Consider the following 22,592-nt stretch of genomic DNA (forward strand, 5'->3'; position numbering starts at 1 on the left):
TTCAAATTGTCTTCCAAAGTTAGAGTGCAAATTCTATGAGCAGAATACCGGAAAAAAGTACAAAAGCTCGAAGAGTAGAGCAGCCAGTGTTTAAAATCTACTCAAGCTATGACGTAGAGTAGGTTACCTATTGCAACTTCTAGGGTGGAAAAATCTAGCTTGCCAGCAGCAACTTCAAAGAGCTACGATGATTTACAAGTCGCTGCATATGGTGGTTCTAGATTATGTAATTTCTAAAGCTGAAAAGCAAGAAACCGAATATAACCCATGGCATTCTGAGAATATGAACTCAATGTTCCATTACCCTGCACAAAGTATTACAAAAATAGCTTTAGCTATGGCGGTGCCATTTATTGGAGCAGTCTTTCTTGTGATGTAAGGGAAGCAGAGTCCGTTGGACAACTCAAAAGTCTGCTTTAAAAAGTACTGTAAGGCACGGTATTAGTCAGGAAAGCAGCTTTTTAGGTATAGATTAGTTATTTATAAATTGTGTGTTTAAGGCCGACGCGTTTTACAGTGATCAAGTAAAGACTATCTGTTTGTCTGTCTAATACCCTCGAGGAGTACTCAAGAATTGTCTCTTTAGAGTCTACAAAAGATAAAAGAGAGAACACATAGCAAGTATTGGGTGAGTTTTGAACCGAAACCAAGATTTCTTTGAAAATCACTGAACCCAACCAACCAACCAGTGATAACCACCCCTTGAAAACAACTAATTACCCTCCAAATTGTCTTCCAAAGTTAGAGTGCAAGTTCTATGAGCAGAATACCAGAAAAAAGTACAAAAGCTCCAAGAGTAGAGTAGCCAGTGTTTAAAACCTACTCAAGCTATGACGTAGAGTAGGTTACCTTTGCAACTTCTAGGGTGGAAAAATGTAGCTTCAGTTGGCAGCAGCAAATTCAAAGAGTTATGATGGTTTACAAGTCGCTGTATGAGATGGCTCTAGATTATGTAAGTTCTAAATATGAAAAGCAAGAAACAGAATATAACCCATGCCATTCTGAGAATACAGACTCAATGTTCATTACCGTGCACAAAGTATTACAAAAATAGCTTTAGATATGGCGGCGCCATTCATCGGAAGAGTCTTTCTTGTGATGTAAGGGAAGCAGAGTCCGTTGGACAATTCAGACGTCTACTTAATGAAGAAATGTAAGACAGGGTGTTAGTGGAAAGCAGCTTTTTAGGTGCAGATTAGTTATTTATAAATTTTTTTTTTTGAGGCTGACGACTTTTTACCGTGATCAAATACAGACTATCTGTTTGTCTGTCTAACACTCTCGAGGAGTACTCAAGAATTGTCGCTTTAGAGTCTACAAAAGATAAAAGAGAGAACACATAGCAAGTATTGGGTGAGTTTTGGACCGAAACCAAGATTTCTTTGAAAATCACTGAACCCAACCCACTAACCAGTGATAACCGCCCCTTGAAAACAACTAATTACCCTCCAAATTGTCTTGCAAAGTTAAAGTGAAAGTTCTATGAGCAGAATACCGGAAATAAGTACAAAAGCTACAAAAATAGAGCAGCTAGTGTTTAAAACCTACTCAAGCTATGACGTAGAGTAGGTTACCTATTGCAACTTCTAGGGTGGAAAAATTTAGCTTGCCAGCAGCAACTTCAAAGAGCTACGATGATTTACAAGTCGCTGCATGAGATGGTTCTAGATTATGTAATTTCTAAAGCTGAAAAGCAAGAAACCGAATATAACCCATGGCATTCTGAGAATATGAACTCAATGTTCCATTACCATGCACAAAGTATTACGAAAATAGCTTTAGCTATGGCGGCGCCATTCATTGGAGCAGTCTTTCTTGTGATGGAACGGAAGCAGAGTCCGTTGGACAACTCAAAAGTCTGCTTTAAAAAGTACTGTAAGGCACGGTATTAGTCAGGAAAGCAGCTTTTTAGGTATAGATTAGTTATTCATAATTTTTTAAGGCTGAGGAGTTTTACCGTGATCAAATAAAGACTTTCTGTTTATCTGTCTAACACCCTCGAGGAGTACTCAAGAATTGTCTCTTTAGAGTCTACAAAAGATAAAAGAGACAACACATAGTAAGTATCCGGCGAGGTTTGAACCGAAACCAAGATTTCTTTGAAAATCACTGAACCCAACCAACCAACCAGTGATAACCAATCCTTGAAACAACTAATTACCTTCCAAATTCGCTAAGTTCTTTGCATTTTGAGTGTTTATCACAACACTAAATAGTGTGCATTATTACAGACAGAGTCCTGTGGTTGATTAGCATATCCTTTTAGATATATATATCAGCCCGCAAGCACTCTGCTCCCAAACCCTGCGAGTCTGATGCCAAAGGTAAGTTATAATTTAATTCTACTGAGGTATGGCTGTGTAGCTTATTTTGTCTTGCTTCTGAAATGGCATAATATGTGCTGTGCCAAGTTTAGTATTCGTAGTGTTCTGTGGGTTGTGGAATACTCTCATTTCCAGGAGGTCATATGTGCTCTCCTTTGTTTTGATGTTAGTAAGAATTCGCTCTAGCACTGGGTGTGTTATCGACACTGGTACAGTTTGCTTTATTAATGTTCGAGCATTCCCCGCCTCGCCACTAACCTTATTATGGTAGCGTTGCTCTTGAAGTATCATTACCAATTAATGCCCACAATGCATGTTTTTTCAACCTAAATATTTAAGTACACTGTTACGGCATATTTTCGCTCGCATCACTGTCAGCACATAAATCTTAAGCAATTTATACTACTGTATCAAAGTCTTCTTCCCCGCCAGTATCCATCCACGGTTCAGCGGAGTATTAAAACTATATTAACAATTAAGGTTCACTCTGCTGCAAGTCATTTTCATTTTTGCAAGTCTGGTGCTCTTTTTGGGGGTGTCTTCGACTAACGTAAATTGTTGTACTTGTAGATACTACCTTTTCTGTGGCAAAAAATAATTGAATGGGATTAAATTTCGATAAACATTTCAAAATAAAAATGAGCGATAGAAATTTTACACAACGTTTCGATGTCGTCATGACATCATTATCAAGTGACAAGAAAATAACGGTTCAACAGTGTTATATATGCGGTGAGAGGTGTGATTGTTCATTAACATATTTGTTTAAACAAATAGTTTCGCGCGGATGGAATCCGATTGCGTGTTCAGGCTAGGTTTCTTCTTTCTAATAAACAGCATTTCGTAAATCAAACAATCAAAAAAATAATTATGATGAATAAGTACAAGAAGCGAGTGAAGTGGCAATTTAGAAGTTAGTGTCGTATGTTTCTTCTAGAATTGTCTCAAATAAACGTGACTGGTAAGAAATAAAACTTTGCTTGATAAAGCATACTTTTACTTGCATTATTAACAATAAAACAAGAAAATATCATGCTCAGAAAAATATACCCTTCACACTGATAATTATATCAACTGTCAACTGCACTTATTGATCTATCCCTAAGATATTTTAGAACGTTCAAATCATTCCTGTTAATTGAGAGGGTGGAAGGCATTGTAATAATCTTTTTATTGCTGGTCCCTAAGAAACAAGGGACCATAGAACTCATACAAACAGTTAGAGGGTCACTGGAGCTTTGACTTGTGAAGTCCTTAGCGGATTACTCAACAAAAGAACCGATTCCGCTCCAACTCCTCAAGCACTTGATTAAGTGTCTACGGTGGTGTTGAGACGACATATATCACTGCTAAGCTTTCAGTTCGACTTATGAAAGGAGATAGTTTAACTGTCTTTTGTCCTCAATCTGCTAAGACAGGCAGCTTTTTTCCGAGTCATCCCCGACAGATTACGTTTCTCTAGTATAACAAACCTCAAACCCTTTTACATGTATTAAGTCAAGTTACTTTCTTCAAATGAAAGAGTTTTGCTTTCTTTCTTCTCATCATAATTGATCTGTTCTTGATAAGAACGCTCGACCTGTTTTATTAGTTTATTTGCAAAAGGAAATATATGTCTTCCATGAGCAGAATACCGGAAAAAAGTACAAAAGCTGCATATAAAGAGCAGGTCGTGTTTTGACCTACTCACATTATGACGTAGATGGTGGTCTCCCATTCTAACTTCTAGAGTGGAAGAATCTAGCTTGCCAGAAGTGAATTCAAAGAGCTGCTACGATGGTTTATAAGGCTCTGCACAGGTTGGCTCCAGACTATCTAAGTTCTAAATTTGACAAGCGAGAAACCGCATGTAACCTAAGGGACTCTGAGTATAATCTTCATTGGTCACAAACAAACCTTTCTTATACACAATAAAACCGGATAATATCGTGGACAGAAAATATAGCTTTACATATGTAGTTATGTGAAATGTCAAATGCAATTTTTTTTATCTATCTCAAACATATCATTGAACGCTCAAATCATTCCTGTTAATTGAAAGCGTGAAAGCACTATAAAACTCTATTATTCCATCAAGAAGCTGTCATAAAACTCATTCCAGAAAAATAGGAGGTTTTAAAACCAGAAATAGCAACCGCTCGCACTTGGACTTGTGAAGCCCTTAGGGGATTACCCAACCAAACAACCAATTCGGCGTCAAAACCTCAAGTGGCTGATCATGTGTGTACTGTGGTGTAAACACTACAGATAGTATCAGACTAAGCTTTCAGTTTGACGCACGAAAGCAAATAGTTTGTCGTAACTAATTATCCGTCTTCTACCCTATACTGGGATGCATAGCAAGACACACTCAAAGCACTTGCGTGAAACGCACTGTAAAAATCTTTTATCACTACTCACGTCCATCAACCGCATTAAGAAGTTGGCATAAAACTCTAAAACTTACACAAACAATTAAAAGTTTTAAAATAAGAAATAGCAACCACTCGAACTTTGGCTTGTGAAGTCCTTAGCAGATTTCTCGACCAAACAACCGATTCCGTGCCAACACCTCAAACACTTGATTCTGTGTCTCCTGAGGTGTAAAGACTTTACTTACATTTGCATAACAAGACATACTAAGAGCACTTATCCAAGTTTGTCCCGACAGATTATGACTCAATAATCTAAAAAAATATCGATCAAGCAAATTTTCAACTGCATGTTTTTCATGTCTGCAGTGAAGTCATTTTCTTGAAAGGTAAGAGTTTTCCTTTCTTCTTTCTCACCATAATTGATCTGTGTTGCGTGTAAGAATGTGTGGCCGGCTTTATCCGTATATTTCTGAAATGAAATATATGCCTTCTAAAGTTAAAGTTAAAGGTCTATGAGCAGAATACCGGAAATAAGTACAAAAGCTACCAAAATAGAGCAGCCAGTGTTTTAAGCCTACTCAAGCTATGACGTAGAGTAGGTTACCTATTACAGCTTCTAGGGTGGAAAAATCTAGCTTGCCATGCAGCAGCAAATTCAAAAGGCTACGATGATTTACAAGTCGCTGCAAGAGATGGGTCTAGATTATCTACATTTTAAATCTGAAACGCAAGATACCGAATATAACCCATGGCGCTCTGGGAATCTGAACTCAATGTTTCATTACCGTGCACAAACTATCACAAAAATAGTTTTAGCTATGGCGGCGCCATTCTTATGAAAAGTCTTTTTTGTGTCGTAATGAAGTAGAGTCCGTTGGACAATCCAAAAATCTTCTAAAAAAGGTACTGTGAGGCAGGGTGTTAGTGGAAAGCAGCTTTTTAGGTAAAGATAAGATATTTATAAATTGTATTTTTACAGCTGACGAGTTTTACCGTGATTAAATAAAGACCATTTGTTTATCGGTCTAATACCCTCGAGGAGTACTCAAGAATTGTCGCTTTAGAGTCTACTAAAGATAAAAGAGAGAACACATCGTAAGTATTCGGCGAGTTTTGAACTGAAACCAAGATTTCTTTGAAAATCACTGAACCCAACCAACTAACCAGTGATAACCACCCCTTGAAAACAACTAATTACCCTCCAAATTGTCTTGCAAAGTTAAAGTGAAAGTTCTATGAGCAGAATACCGGAAAAAAGTACAAAAGCTACAAAAATAGAGCAGCCAGTGTTTAAAACCTACTCAAGCTATGACGTAGAGTAGATTAACTATTTCAACTGCTAGGGTGGAAAAATCCAGCTTGCCAGCAGCAACTTCAAAGAGCTACGATGATTTAAAGGTCACTGCATTAGATGCTTCTAGGCTCTGTAAGTTCTAAATCTGAAAAGCAAGAACCTGAATGTAACCCATGGCATTCTGAGAATGTGAACTCAATGTTTCATTACCGTGCACAAAGTATTACAAAAATAGCTTTAGCTATGGCGGGGCCATTCATCGGAAGAGTCTTTCTTGTGATGTAAGGGAAGCAGAGTCCGTTGGACAATTCAAACGTCTACTCAATAAAGTACTCTAAGGGAGGGTGTTAGTGGAAAGCAGCTTTTAAGATATAGATTAGTTATTTATAAATTGTTTTTTACAGCTGACGAATTTTACCGTGATTAAATAAAGACCATTTGTTTATCTGTCTGATAACCTCGACTGGTACTCATGAATTGTCGCTTTAGGGTCTACAAAGCATAAAAGAAGTATTAGGCGAGTTTTGAACCGAAACCAAGATTTCTTTGAAATCACTGAACCCAACCAACTAACCAGTGATAACCACCTCTTGAAATCAACTAATTAGCTTCAGCTAAGTACTTTCTATTTTGAGAGTAATTAAATAGATCTTCGCCCAATAGTGTGCATGATTAAACAGACAGAGTCCTGTAGTGGATTAGCATATACTTTTAGATATAGTATCAGCCCTCAAACAGGCTGCTCCCAAACTCTGAGAGCATATATTCGGCGTATTTTGTAAGTTTTGGAATACGCTTGTTTCAGGAGGTCATGTGGAGTCTCCTGAACCCATAATAGGAAATAAATGCTTTAAAACCAGAGTAGCAAGAGCTTGCGCTTTGGATTGTGAACGGTTAACCGTGTGACGGTTAAATTTTCTTGAATTAACGATTTAATTTAAACGGCAACAGATAAGTTCAGTCTGTATTCAACGTACGGTTCAAATGATCTGAAATCGCTAGAAGACAGTTCCGCCTAACGCCAATGCCCCGGTATCCAGGCCTCAAAGGAGTGTGAGGAAGAAAGAACCGTCAAGCATGTAAAAATATCCGTGTATCGAAAACACGGCTAGTAAAAAAAGCCATTTGGTGGGCATATTTGAATCCGCTGTAGTCACTTGCTTTAAGCTCACTGTGCGAATCATTAAGCCCGCGGTGGTCATCAATGAACCAGCGGCTTATACCTAAGTGTGATGAATATATAGATGTTTTACCTCATGAAAATTCATAATTAAGTTACACGTTTATTAGCTTTGCCATATTTTTGAGCAACACTGTAATTTGAAGCGATTTAACACGACTCAGCAGTAATTAACGTAACTTGCTGATTTCCTTTACTCATTTCTCATTCTTTTCTCAGACTATGAAGCGTTTTGTTTTCTTCGTTATAACTTGGGCCTTGGTGGCGTCAGTCCCTCGTCATAAACAAGTTCATGTAAGTGTGTGGCCGCCATTCCGTCGAATTTTGATTTTAAGTTCTTCTGAGTTGTCTGAAATGGTTTTTCATACTGATAAATGATTAACATGTTTGTTTAACAGGACGGAAACCAAGACAAAGACCCTGGTAAGTGTATCAACCGTCTTCCTTTAACAATTGTAAGTAGCAATAGCAAAATAATTGTTCTTAAATTCTTGTAAAATGCTACAATATTGTTGCTGAAATGTTTGAATGCGATTCTATTTCAAACATTACATCTAATACGATACAGGCCTGGATTTGGATGTGGTTATAGGAGCTGAGCAAATTATAAGTCCTGAATTCCCTTCTATGTACGTAAAAAAAAAAAAAAACAGTTCATAAGCGTAAAAGCTTACCCTTTCTTCCCTATAATCATCCGGTTGAATGAAGTCTTTTTTACTCCTTTAAACTTCGAGAGTGAGCAACTTGCTGAGCTGTTGCCATTTTGGTGTCCCAGTTGTTTTGCTATTATTTATTTGTTATCATTTTTTCTGGCAAAGAAGAAATAAATTTGATTTTTTCTCCTTTTAATAGATGTACCCAAAGAAGTTATCATGAAGACCAGGAAATTTCCCGAAAAGGGTTTCCAGTTTCTCAACAAAAGTAAGCGGATTAATTATTAACATATTTAGCACACAACGAGTGGTCTCTGATGTTTTTTTGCTTAAACAAGTAAGCGCGGGAAAATCGCCTCCAGTGATCAAAATGAAATTTGTTACAGCGATAATGAAAGATGTACTGTGAAATAGACGTAGATGTGCAAACCGCGGGGTCTGTACCTCCCATAAAGCAAGCGACTCTATTACACAGTTCTGTTTTTGAATTATACGCCTTTAAAACTGCAATTAAAGGTGTTTTAGCAGGTCACACTGTTGCTATGGTAACCTACTGTGCCACAAAAATAAAAACAACGTGTTCACCAATGATTGGACAGTTTTATGGTGCCATTATTGTGGCATCAAGTGATAAAGAGTTGATGTAACGACCCATCAAAATCTGTGCTGGAAACTGTTTTTAGCCACCTTAAGTAGACAACGAGATTGCGCAAGAGGTTTGACGCTTTCTACGCTACCCCCACCCCCGCCCCTCCTAAACCCCGAAATCCCAAGGAGGCCTTATGTCTACGAAAATCACCTTAATGCACACATACATAGAAACAAACAAAGTATATATTTCTTCACGCCCGAGAGAAGGAAATTTTGAAACGCAGATTTAGCAAAAAAGTAAATTGTTTAAACGTTTAAAACATCGCCTCCGGCGAATTGTAATTGTTTACAGCGAGAACGGATAATGACTTGTAGAATGGACATAAGCCTAAAAGCTGTAAGATCTGGGCAATGGAAGCACTAACGTACCTGGACAACTAGCTCTGTACTTGGAGAGGGAAACTGCCTACACTTTGTTCCCGACCATCATATAGCTGTAATTTAGTTTTTTTTACCACTTTATACTTTGACCGCAAGCAATTTGCTAGGCTCTTGAACTTGTGGTGTCCCTGCTGGTTTCTAATCATTTATTTGATTTATTTATTTTTCTCGCAAAGTTAAAGGCGGAATAAATATATTTGATTTTTCTCCTTTAACAGACGTTCCCAAAGAGGTTTTAGAGAATTCAAGGGAACTTCCCGAAAAGAGCTTCCGTCTTCTTGAGAAATGTGAGTAGATTAGTTAGCAACACATTTAGTAGACAATAAGTGGTCTCTCATGTTTTGCACAGAAACTAGTGCGTACGTACGGGAATTTTCCCGCCAGCAATCGAGTTGGAATTGGTTACGAAATTTGTAGTCTAGACTTTGTATCTGGATCTGTTGCGTGGGCGCCATTTTAAAAAACGTTGTCGCTGTTCAAAATACCTCGGTTGTTGTGGATAGCGTGAGTATATATATTTATATAATAACCCAAGACATTCTCGCATTTTGATTGGTTCAGACGCAATCATTACAAAGTTTGACGCCATCATTACAAAGTTTTTCCCTCTGTGTTTTAAAATGGCGGAAAGTTTTGAGAATTTAGATAACATTTTACGTAACTGGGCAAAAGATAAGTTACAAAAAAGTCTTGTCGAGGAATTGAACAGGTAGGAGAAGCTGAAAAAATACTCGAGCGGTCGCAGTCGGCAGTCGAGCGAGACTAAACCAAACACAAAATTGGTCTTGGTAAGCCGAGAACCATTGCTCTCGAATTTAACAAACCCAATAAACAAAATGCTTATGAGATTAATTTCTTTAAAAAATTCAACTATTCACAGTCTTAAAATAATTGTTAACGCACTGATTGATGGCAGGAATGAAACGCCAAAACACTACTTCTTAAAATCAGATAAACACATAATCTTGCTTTCCGATGCGAATGTTCCAGTCCGTTTTAGGGCACAGCAGCGAGCAAAGTATAGCTCACTACAGCTCACGGCCAACTGTATCGCACCTAAAAGGTGTCTCCGATACTATTTCAAACTGGTTTGAGAATCACCAACCACAGAGGACACAAATTTCCACCGTCACTAACGCTCCTTCATCCAAAACTCGAATCGAAAGGCCTCCAGGTTGACTGCAACCGCAAGTTTTCCAAGCGTATTTTTTCAACTCCTGAAATATTCAAGGCAACGTGTAAGCTTTTCGGCTCACAGGGCTGCTCTAATGACAAAAACTGACTTGACTTTTCCAGCATTTTCTTTAAGATTTGTAGATTTCGTAATTCAATTCTGCTTTTGCTGTAAGTTTTCATTCAACTAGAAGCGACGCTCGAGTCAAGTTTGACAGTGGCGTGATTTTCCTGGACCAATCACAATTCTTTGTTGCGCATAGCAACCAATGAGATTGTTTCATTTTGTATAGACAATAGATCACGTCAAAAGACTTTTTTCGTTTTGCCAAAGTGGGCAAAGGCCGGCTTTCGAGTTAATATGTTGAAAGATTTTGAAATAAGAAAAGCTTTATCGCCTCGTGTGCCACTTTTTTGTTCTTACCACATTTTGACGTCATCTGTGATCTACTACTAAACAGACGCACGGCATCATGGAATCTATTTGTTAAATATATAGATAGATAGATAGATAGATAGATAGATAGATAGATAGATAGATAGATAGATAGGTAGGTAGGTAGGTGGGTAGGTAGGTGGGTAGGTAGGTAGGTAGGTAGGTAGGTAGGTAGGTAGATAGATAGATAGATTTTTTTTTTTGGCGTAGTTAAATGAATATATTTTTTTTTTACTTAGATCCAGCCAAAGAAGTTTTCAAGAATTCAGCAGAATTTCAGGAAACGAATTTCCAGGGACTTGATAAACGTGAGTAGGTTATTTAGCTATAAGTTTAGTAGACAATGACAATTCTGTGATCTCAGATAATAGACCATGCTCGGAAATCGTCCTGATGCAGCGAGTTGTAATTGGTTACAATGGTAATGAAAGATGAATTGAAAGGAGACATAGGTGGAGGGCCTGGAAGCTTTAGCGGTCCCCTCCCTACCGTCCGTTTCAGGGAATTTGACAGTTTTTTTTTAGGCAAAACGCTCACAAGTCGGCGAAATCTCTCTGGAGAAAAGATATAAAAGCAATCGTCCTCAAGTGTGGCCAACATTTCAGGGTAAACACATCCTGTATACAAATATACTTAGTAAGATATAACAATAATTTAAAAAAAAAATAAAAAAAATTAAAGTCTTGATCAATAACGATTTCTCAAAACATAAGCAGGCGAATATTAACCTTAAAACGCTGACGTTTCGGCGTCATCGTGACACCATTCTCAAGGCAAAGTGGATAAATAATACGAAGATTTGATTTATATACAGTCTCTACAAATTAGCATAATAACAAAGGATCGCAAGCTCTTCAAGTGAATACCTTTGCGCGAATCGAGTCCGTTTGCTCGTTTAGGGATGGCTTAAGGTCATCCCACTGAAATAGAACCTGCATTGAAATTTTTGTGAAACTTTGCCTATTGATTGTTTATATTATAGGAACTTAAAATTTGAAATAAAAATTAGGGGTCCCCATGTTCGTTTAGGAGCAACAGCTTGTTTATACCCATATAAATCCTTATAATAGCACCATGATTGTAGTCACGATTACTTGCTAAATTCACGTTTCCGACGATTACTTTTTGTTCTACACTGAGAATTGGTCCATATCTATTTTACACAGAGAAATTTATCACTCAATTCAAAACAACAGAAAAAAAATGATAGGTCACCATACTCGTTTGCGAAAAAATGACGATTTACCTCTATGGCGAGGTCTAGCAGTAAATAAAAAGCCGCCATTTTTTAATGCGCGCGCGCTAATCACGCGTGAAATTATGCGCAGTAGGGATGCGCAATGCAATACTGGGGAATAACCTTGAGTTTTCTTATAAAAAGCGTCTTCTTAAATAGGCAATCAAATTTGTTAGAACATTTAGTAAGCACGTGAAATTGTTCTGAAAGACAAGGAGGTACGCTCGAGGTATGTTCGCTCAAGTAATGTTTTCAAATTGACAACGATTTTTGTTTGTGTCCATCAACGCGTTCGTCGAGGTGGCCGGGAGTGTAACAAATTAAACAAATAAATAAATAAATAAATAAATTATAAAAAAATAAATGAATAAATAAATTAGTACAAGTGAATAGGATTCACTTATTTCAAAACCTGCTTGGCGACAATATGTAACATGTTGTCCTAATTGCACGCCAGAACTGAGCGATACGACCTTGTTTTCCACGCAATGTGGGTGCGTTCCTATTCCGCTTTGAACGTTTACATTTTCGGGCATTGCGTAGTGTTTTGGGCAAGAAGTTTACCGCCCCCGAACCCCCCCGAAAACCGAAGGAGGCCTTATGCCTATGATAACTTCCTGAATGCATACATAGAAACATACCAAGCACCTATTTGTTCACGGCTGAGAGGAGAGTATTTTTACCTCAGATTTAGCCAAAAAGTAAATTGTTTAACCATTGACATGTAAAACACTGGTTACAGCGAGAATGAATAATGACTTGTAAAATCGACATAAGCCTAAAAGCTGGAAGATCTGGGCAGTGGCGACGCTCGATATCCAGACAACTAGCTTTGACTTTAGAAAAGAAAACTAGCTAACAGTTTCTTCCCTGTCATCATCCAGTTGGAATATAGCTCTTTACTACTTTATACTTTCAGCAGTTTGCTTGGCTGTTGCAAATGTGGTTTCCCTGCTGTTTTGTAATTATTTATTCGAGTTGATTTTTTTTCTACCGAAGTTAAAAGAATAAATATATGTGCTTTTTCTCCTTTAATAGACGTACGCAAGGAGGTTTTCGAGAATTCAAGGGAATTTCGTGAAAAGGGTTTCCATCTTCTTAAGAAAAGTGAGTAGATTACTTAGCAACACATTGAGTAGACAATAAGTGGTCTCTCGTGTTTTTCGCAGAAACTAGTGCGCGCAGGAATTTTCCCGCCGGCGATCGAGTTGGAATAGGAGAATCTTTGTTTACAATATTTGCCTTATTACCATGAGCGATACAGTTTCTGATGGAGCTACAAAGAGATTAATACTGAATATCGAAAGGGCACACACTGTCCCAAGGCATTTGAGCGCGATGTATTGAATAGTACGACGCGGGTTTAAAAGCTCAAAATTTTACAAAGAATGTATAAGCTCATTAGCGCTTTTGCCACACAGAAATTTTGATGTTTTTGAAAGCCAATTTCTCCTCGAATATTACACCCAAAGAGCCAACAATTTCACCACTTACTGAGTTTCACAAGCTCTTTAAGTTTTTCTAGTAAAATCATGTCTAGCATTATACCTTCTATGCGCAAAGTCGTATGTTAACGAGAAAAAATGTAAACAATGGCGTCAGCAAAGATTCGCCTATTGGTTAAAGCGATAATAAAAGATGTCTTATAAAATAGCCATAGATGTACAGACCGGGGTGTCTAACACTGAGCCGCACAAGTCACATGATATAGTAACCTTTCTATGGTAGTTTTAGTTGTTACCTCTTTATACTTGCACCGGCCGTACAGGATAGATAAATAAATGTAGAATAGATAAATGCGAATTTGATACCTGGGTCAGCAGCAGTTGGTAAAGCTGTGACAATTGTGATGTCCCTGTCATTTTTGATTAGCAATATTTTCTTTTCTTTTTTTTTCTGGCGTAGTTAAGTGAATGAACATTTTCTTCCTTAGAACCATCCAAAGACGTTTTCGAAAATTTAGGAGAATTTCAGGAAAGGAATTTCCAGGGACTTGATAAACGTGAGTAGATTTTTTAGCTATAAATTTAGTGTAAGACCAGGAGTATGCGCGAGAATCGCCCTCAGTGAGTTGTAATTAGTTGCTGCGATAATGAGAGATGACTTGAAAAAGAGACATAGGTGGGGGTCCTGGATGCTTTAGCGTTCCCTTCCCTCCCATCTGTTTCAGAGAGTTTTACCAGTTTTCAATTGAAACGCTCATAATTCCGCAAAAAACTCTTCGGAGAAAATATATATAAGCAATCGTCCTCAAGCGTGGCTAATATTTCACGGTAAACGAATCTTAAATGCAAGTATACTTAGCAAGACATCAATGATAACAAAAATTAATAATTAGCTCTTATTAACCGAGCAGAAGGTCTGTATGGGAGAATCTTGACCGAGGTCGTGAGTACAGACCGAACGCAGTGAGGTCTGTGCACACGACCGAGGGAATTAATGCGGCTCATACTTGAAGAAAACTCCTTTAAGTTTAATGACAAACACTTCGTACAAACTCACGGCATTGCGATGGGAACTAAAATGGCGGTCGCTTTCTCCGTTATTTTCATGGCAGACCTTGAAAAACGACTGCTAGCGGCCAGCCCACTGAAACCCTTTGTTTGGAAGAGGTTTATCGATGACATATTTTCTTTGTGGAACATTGCAATGGAAGAAGTTTCCATTTTTGTTAACTTTGCTAACTCGTTCCACCCTACGATCAAATTTACTTGTGAAATGTCATCCAAACGCGCTGTTTTTCTCGACACAGAGGTGTTCAAAGCGGACCTCGCCTTTCAACTCTCAAAATTCTCGATTCACAAACCCACTTCAAGCCCACTGAAACTTTCCAGTATACACGCTTCTCATCCTGCCACCCGTTCAATACTAAAAAGGGTTTTATCAAAGGAGAAGCATTACGTCTTTTAAGAACCAACTCAGTCAAAGAGAATTTTAATAAATGCAAACGAGATTTTGAGTAAAGACTCTGTAACAGAGGCTATCCCACGGCGCTCGTTCATAAAATCTTGACTGAAGTTCAGTTCTCAGACAGAACAGAAGCTCTTCATAACAAAACAAAGAAGGCGAAAGAAATTTTACCGTTTGTTACCACTTATAATCCGGCCACACGGAATCTTAAAAAGATTCTAATGAAACACTGGCATATCATTCAACGGCAGCCTAGACTTGCACATATCTTTAACCAGCCACCGATTGTATCTTACAAGAAGGAAAAATCACTCAAGGACATTTTAGTCCGCGCAAAACTTCCTTCAATCACGCCGCAATCATGAAAAATTGTAAACAAAGAAGCACTTTCAAAAGGTTTTTTTTCAAAGCAGAAGGAAATTTACATATGATCTTTTTCTGCTAGCAACAAGCTCAGCCTGCGTTCACACATTTCTGTCCGCAACTCAACTGAGCCAATAAACCTAGCCCTTGATCATTTACTAAGCGCTCCTCCATTAACACTTGAAACCTTTCAGTTGATCATTCATAGCGAACGTAGAAGCTGAGGACTCGTAGACTTTATTTAAATAAATGACTAAACTCGGTTAATAAGATGTTCATTATATGGCAAACAAGAAAAATTTAATTCGTTTAGATGTAACCGGTTTGTACTAACTGACATTTTGCTCGCGAACGGCGATGAGGCGAACTTAATCCTACCAAAGTTTGCTCTTTACTTTTTTCTCATCAGGCTTTTTGGCTCTTCCATAGATAAACATTGTTAGAAGAAAATAGTCAATATTTTTGCATTTTAGTTTGCAACTTTTCCGCCCCAAAATGTAACCGGTCTAGATGCCGGTCCAGATGGGAAAATCTAGACCGCTTTCAATACGATTTCAAGCAATCAAACTCGTGAATTCGCTAGTTTCCAGTCCTTGTGAGACACAGCCATATAATAAATAAAGATATTAGTTCCAGTGAATAGGAACTGCTTATTTCAGAACCTGCTCGGCGACAATCTACTTAATTTCCCAATTTTGCGAGGAAAAATAGCTTACACTTTGTTCCCTATCGTCATCCAGTTGCAATGTATACTTTGACCGACAGCAATTTGCTAGGCTGTTGCATTTGTTGAGTCCTTGCTGTTTGTAATTGTTTATTTGATCTTTTTTATTTCTTGCAAAGTTAGTGGAAGAGTGAAATTTGATTTTTTTCCCTCCTTTCATAGACGCAGCCAAAGAAGTTTCGGAGAATTCAAAGGAATATCCCGAAAGGAGTTTCCAGATTCTTAAGAAAAGTAAGTTACTTTTTTATCAACACATTAGGCAGACAAGGAGGGGTCTCTCATGTTTTTCACAGAAACTAGAGCGCGCGGGAAAATCGCCTGTATCGAGTTGTTATTGGTTACCGCAATAATGAGATACCCTGCTGAGGCAGGTGTTAACGTACGTACAACGAGTGCAATTGCTATTTTATTTCATTTTTTTGAGGCGTAGATAAATTGATAAATAAAATGTTTCTCCTTAGACCTACCCAAGGAAGAGTCTGAAGGTTCTAGGGAATTTCCCAAAAACAATCTCCAGATTTCTGAAGAAAGTAAGTAGATTATATTTTGCATAAATTTAGTGTTCCTCCTCTTTCTCAGGATACTAAGAACGCGGGCGAAAATCGTCCACCCCCCGAGTTGTAATTACAGTAAAACGATAATGAAAGAGGACTTGTAAAATACACATAGGCATTATCCTGGGGATCTGAGAGTTGGCGGCGCCCCCGTTGCCCGTCAACCCCCGCCCCTTCCCTCTTGCTTAGGGGAATTGCACGGTTTTCGGGCCGTTTTCAGGCATAATGCTGATAATTCGGGCAAAAACTCTTGGGGAGAATTTAGGAAAAAAATGTTGATCGTTACAACTGGCCAGTATTTCAATTGCAAGTCAAGACTTCCTGAATGCAATTAAGTAAGAAGATAATGAATAAATTAACAAGTAATACTAACAGCTTTTTGGGGTGAAACTATATTCCTGGAAGATGCCAAACCAATTTTGATTTTGGTTTAATAACATATTGTCTCATTTAAAAGCGAAAAATGACCAATATACATTTTGTACATGTTAACCATGCAATGCGAGTACTTTTCTATTCCGCTTTCAACATTTACAGTTTCGAACATTGCCTAATTGTTTTTTTTTACAAGAACTTTCGCGCCTCCAACACTTCAATTCCAAGATCGGGAAGACCTCAGCTATGAAGCATATTTCAAAAAAATAACTTTAGAAGTATTCATACTAAGGCTATATTTCCTTACTTAATTACTTTGTGCGTAGTTAATTGAATGAATGAAATCGTGATGATCATCATGGACATTGTTAATCAACATTGATCCATTTCTTTTCAGACGTACCCAATGAAGATTTCGAGCATTCAAGGGATTTTGCTGAAAAGCCGTTTTCCGAAAGTAAGTAGATTATTGAGCAATACAATTAATACATAAAGAGTATAAAGAGGACTCGTAGAATAGCCATAGAACCTAATTAAAAGAGGAAGGGAGCTATGGCAATGTCCTTCCCCCTTGTTTCGGGGGAATCGTGATATTTTTCGAGCATGCAGAACGCACTCATAATTCGGGCAATAATGACGAAAGTGGCTCTAGACCGTTACTGTTCGCCAGTTGGGCACAATAATAACGTTTTTTTTCCTCCTTTATTAGGAGTCACTATTCGCTGAGCCGTTAGAAATTGGTCAAAAGAAATTGGTTTCCCTAAGGGTCTTCCTTCCATTGTTGAGAATTCTGCAGCTTTAAAAGTTCTGCCGCCCTAACTTCTTCTCACCCTATCTGGCTCAGATCTCGGAATTGAGGAATGTCCGAACAATGGCGTGGCTCTACGGTTGTTTCAGTTCCTGTGCTCCAAAAAAGGGCACTCTCATGCACCAGTGCAACATTACTCAAAACGTTTCCGGCTGAAATGGTTGCAACCTTTTAAGCCAGGTTAACAGTTGGTTGAAATGGTTAATCAGTCAAGCTGATCAAAAGCAGGTTTTACCCAGAAGTACACGAAAAGACCCAATCGATCAACCTAACCGAAACACGACCTTAGATCGATATTAAGTAGTGGGCCCTTGTTACTTCTTTTATGTGGACCTGTCTCTTTTTGCACCATTTGCATTCCCCATCAAGCTAAAAGAGGAGGCAGAGTTGGAGGAGACATGCATTTGATTTATCCGTATTCATTTAGTGATTGATTATCTTGCGAGTTACCTTTCTAGTTTGCTACCACCAATTCAATTCCCAGAAAAAGCTAATTTTTGCCAATTCTACTTTTTTTCTTAGGCACGCGGAAACAATCTTATCGCTGTGAACGCGGCCGTCCAGCCTGTGAATGCACAGCAAGGGCAGAATTTTGCAGATTTTACCTCGAAATTGACGAAATTAAAACCTTCACCCGTTATCAAAAGATAATAGGGAATAGGCCTAAAGGAGTTGCTATGCGAGGAACCGACGGAATGATCTACTATTTCGGTGAAAATGGGACAGCTTTGCCACTACAGACTGATGGAACATGCTCAACGCTGAACAACACTGACTGCACCAATCCTCAGTTTGTGGATGGTAAAACGTACCGTTTGGCGATAGCTGTCAATGGGCAGATTCCTGGACCTACCTTGATAGTTTACGAAGGGCAACATATTGAAATTCATGTTCACAACAATCTTACCTCCGAGGGTATTTCAATTCACTGGCACGGGATGCATCAGAAAGGAACACCTTGGATGGATGGTGTAGGGAAAGTGACCCAATGTCCAATAGAACCTCAATCGAGCTTTTTATACAAGTATGTTGCTAGTCCTTCTGGGACGTTTTGGTATCATTCTCACAGCGGTGCTCAAAGAACAGATGGCCTCTTTGGTGCGCTTATAGTTAAAGAAAGACCTAAAAGGATGAAGCAAATCCAAACTGAACTGAAAGAGCATGGTGTCAATGATGAATTTAAAGACCTTCCAGATCAGCACACGTTATCGTTTCTAGACTGGCAACAAGAGGCATCCTTGGACCTGTTTGTACAGGTCCAAGGTGCAGTGGGCTTCTATCCAAACACATCGTATGGCGAGGTGCCTACTCCACGTGATAAAAGATATGAATTGACAAAAGGTTTTGAGGGCGCAGGCATTGGATCTATCCCGTATTTTTCTGGGATTATAAATGGTAAAGGCAGGCATGCTCGTGTTCCATACAACAAAACAAGACTGAGCATATTTACTGTTGAGACAGGAAATACATATCGCTTTCGACTAGTTGGCGCCCAAGGACTCTATGCTTACAGATTCTCCATTGATGGCCATAAAATGATTGTTGTGGGTACTGACGGCTATTGGCTTGAGCCTGTAAAAGACGTCGATTACCTCATCATCCATACAGGAGAGAGGTATGACTTTCTCCTTAATGCAACTAATACAGATGGGTTGAATAACTACTGGATGCGTGCAGAGACTTTGGAGGTTGATACAAGTAGGTCCGAGCCACCGTACCAGTCACTAGGACATGTGGCAGAGGCTATTTTGCACTACAAGCAGCCTGGGGACTCGAATGATCCGGATGTTGATGTGCCATCAACACAATATCAAGAGATCAAAGACAAGTCTCCTCCCATACAGTGCACACAGGACGCCCCATGCAAAGCAGTGAACTGTCCGTTTCTAAACTTTCATCCATCATATAACATCACCTGTGTTAATGTCCAAAACCTAAGTTTACTTGAGCCAACTCCACCTGATGAGCTTCCAATGACAAAGCCTAAAGAGTGCCCAAATTGCACACATTTCATCAACTTCAATTTTGAGGGCGACTCTCAAACTAGTTCAGTGAATGGGCGCAATTTCTTGTTACCCTCATTTCCTCCCCAAACGCAATATTCTCAGTTTGAAAGAGAGGACATAAAGTGTAACCTTACGGCCGACTGCAATCCATCCACACTCGATTGCTCATGTGTCCATGTCATAGAAATTCCACAAAACGAAACTGTGCAAATGGTGTTTTCTGCAATTGGTGCTTATCACGATGTTCATCCAATTCATCTTCATGGCCACTCATTTCATGTTGTTCGTGTTGGATATCCAGAATATGACAACACAACTGGTTTTGTTGGAAACCACAGTAGTGATATATACTGCGATGATATCAACTGTCGTAATGAGGGATGCGACACAAGGAGATGTACCAGACCAAGCTGGGCAAAAACATTGAAACCGGAGTTTTCCATTCATAACAAAACGGTCAGAAAGGACACAGTTATGGTCCCTGCTGGAGGGTACGTGGTCATCAATTTCATATCCAATAATCCTGGCTGGTGGTTTCTTCACTGCCACATTGAAATACATCAGCTCCAGGGAATGACAGTGATTGTCAACGAGACTTCTAAGCAGCTGCTCAAACCACCCAAAGAGATGCCCACGTGTGGAGACTTTGGCAAAACTGGGTAAGCCATTGACTAAAAAAGGAAGAAGATCTTAGCATTTTCAACAGATATTGGACTCCACCAAAATATTAGAAACATCCCTTGGAAAAACCAAAATTCGTACTTTTGTTTAACAATTAGACTATGGGCTGGTGATTTCTAGTTAACAATGAGAATATCACCAGGTTTCCATCGTGTGATAGGTGACGTGGGCGCAGCCCGTGTCAACTATTCTGCTTAGAAATCGAATGCAAATAATCTACTTGTTTTAGTATAAATATACTGGTCGCCCAAAATTTTATTTCCATCCTATTCACACATTTGGAAAACGCAAAGAAGCCGCGACCATTTTGTTAACAACTGCTCACTGCTAGGCTACTCATTACCTGCAGCAGAATAGATAGTGAATAGCGTAGCCAACACGAGAACGACATTCGTGATCGAACGCAAGCAGATTAATAGTAAAAGGTGAAAGCTGAAGAAACCGAAGACCGCTGATCAGTTATTGCCTCATAGAAATCGAGAGCCAACAATCTGAGTGTTTTAGAGAATTCTGAATGAAATTTCCTTCAAATAACGATTTTAAATTATTGAAACTTCAAGTATTAAAAAATCGCGAGGATTGAATTGTCGTTCGAAATTTGATGTGAACTCGCGTCTAGTAGATTTTTCAACAATTTCAAGTGAATATTCCTTATTTAGTCTTCTCAGGGATTTTTAAATTATCTGGTTAATTATAAATGTTCCTCCAATATTTAGCAAAAACGTTATAAGTGTCCATTTCGTGAGCCACCTACAGCTACGACACATTAAATACACATTGGTATGAATCTACTAGCGCTCTATCACGAATGCCGTTCTCTGATTGGCTACGCTACTCACTATCTATTCTGTGATAGATCGTGAGTAGCGTAGCAGTGTGCCCTTGTTAACAAAATGACGGCCGCTTCTTGGCGTTTTCGAAGTGTCTGTGAAGAGAATTTAGATAAAGTCTTCAACGAGTAGTAGATTTTTGATAAAACAATTGGATTATTCGCTCTCGATTTCTATGCGTTAAAGTTCACCACTGAATTTTTTCCTATTCTTATTGGTTTAAACTGATCACGTGACGCGATAGTGTTCGTCAGCGGAGAAACGCTAGGAATATACCCGGATGGATAGTACTCATCCGTGAAAACTTTTTCTGTTAACAAGCTTATAGAAAGAAAAAAAAATTGACAGACGCTATTTGTCTGTTTTCTTTTTTTTAAATGTTACCTTTGACTTTCACGCCTTTCATCTAAAAAAGATGAAAATAAATCAATATGACTTTTGAACTGGCGCGCGGAAGAAAATTAAGTGGTGAACAATAAAGACAATAGAGTAGTTCGTATACTGTGATCGTCCGGATGAGGGAGTTCTGAAAAGAACTGTTATTGGTGACTGACGTTTCGACAACCTGAGCGGGATTCATCTTCGGAGTCAAGTGAATAGTGTTTGTCAGTCGATGATGTTATACGTCTGGTCTGTTGAACGTGATTGGTCAGTTTAGCCATGATGGTATTGGCAAACGTGAAAAACGAGAGATCGTTCTTCACAATCTTGAAACCTCCTCGCCCGTTTCACGTATTACTGAACGTAGCATACCGCAGTTTTCAGCCTAAAAACTACGTCTTCGTGCTCTCTTCTAGCTAAAATCTGCATGAGAGGGTCAATTCCTTTTATCTGCATCTAAAAAAAAAAAACTGTTAAAGTGCCACTGAAACGAAATTTTCGTACTCTCTTTTTTTAGCCCAATTTATAGTTTCAAACGTGCTTAAAATAATGGTGAACTTTATTTCTGTCAAATCCTAACGGAAAGTGCTCTTTTTAGCTTCTGAAATCGACTTTTTGGAGCAAAACTGTGTCCGGGCTCTGGAACCGAGTTTAAGGACCTTGTGACGTCACTGGTTGTATTCACGCAAGAAGCGCTTAATTAAGATTCTCTCTTGTTAACCGCGCGGCCATGGGCCGAGCGCGGTTCATGTTCTACCCTTGGTTTATTTATTTTTTTTTTTTTTTGTCGGAGACCAGACGCAGATCTCCACTCGGCCAACTTTGAATTACGCAATCTGTAATGTTTACTCGCTAAACCTTGTTTCTTCAGGGTCAACAGAAATCTCAGATTACAAAATCACGCCGAACCTACACGTTGCAAAAAATCTCTTCAAAACCCTGACATCGAAGCGATATATCACTTTAGCGTTAATAGCTACCACACATTAGCAGAAGGTAAATCTACTCCTTAAAAATCCAGCTTTATCGTGCTAAAATTTCAGCGAAATCGAACAAAACCAGAATTAATTAGAATTTTTTTTGTGACCTCACTCCCAGACTTGACCTAACAAAAGGAGCAACGGTCGCCCATAGCAACCGAAAAACACGAACATAACAAAGCCGACGTTTCGGCCAAAAAACTCCAGAATTATCGCCTGAGAGCTTAAACTTGAATGGGAACATCTTTTTCGAACTTCTTTCATTAACAAATAAAGAAGCCTCGACTGTGCTCTGTT

General features: G+C 38.7%; 2 protein-coding genes across 3 annotated transcripts in view; both read left to right on the forward strand.

Moving 5' to 3' along the window:
• The first annotated feature begins 2,261 nt into the window (after positions 1-2,261).
• Positions 2,262-22,592, forward strand: part of LOC110049854 (uncharacterized) — a 58,557-nt gene continuing 38,226 nt past the window's right edge. The window contains exon 1 of one of the 2 annotated variants that reach the window (XM_089293166.1): positions 2,262-2,324. In XM_089293166.1, coding sequence (XP_089149292.1) covers positions 2,316-2,324 — 9 coding nt within the window. In that variant the 5' untranslated portion in view covers positions 2,262-2,315. The remainder of the gene's footprint in view (positions 2,325-22,592) is intronic. The other variant, XM_089293167.1, reaches the window with a different exon arrangement.
• LOC149109824 (uncharacterized) lies at positions 7,368-20,137 on the forward strand. Its single transcript, XM_089293173.1, has 6 exons — positions 7,368-7,446; positions 7,551-7,575; positions 8,005-8,073; positions 9,056-9,124; positions 15,843-15,911; positions 17,940-20,137. The coding sequence occupies exons 1-6, from the start codon at positions 7,375-7,377 to the stop codon at positions 20,084-20,086; spliced, it is 2,451 nt and encodes an 816-aa protein (XP_089149299.1). The 5' UTR covers positions 7,368-7,374; the 3' UTR covers positions 20,087-20,137.

This window comes from Orbicella faveolata, unplaced genomic scaffold (genome assembly GCF_042242905.1).
Source record: "Orbicella faveolata isolate gen_17 unplaced genomic scaffold, um_ofav_v1 contig_25, whole genome shotgun sequence".
NCBI classification, from domain to species: Eukaryota; Metazoa; Cnidaria; class Anthozoa; order Scleractinia; family Merulinidae; genus Orbicella; species Orbicella faveolata.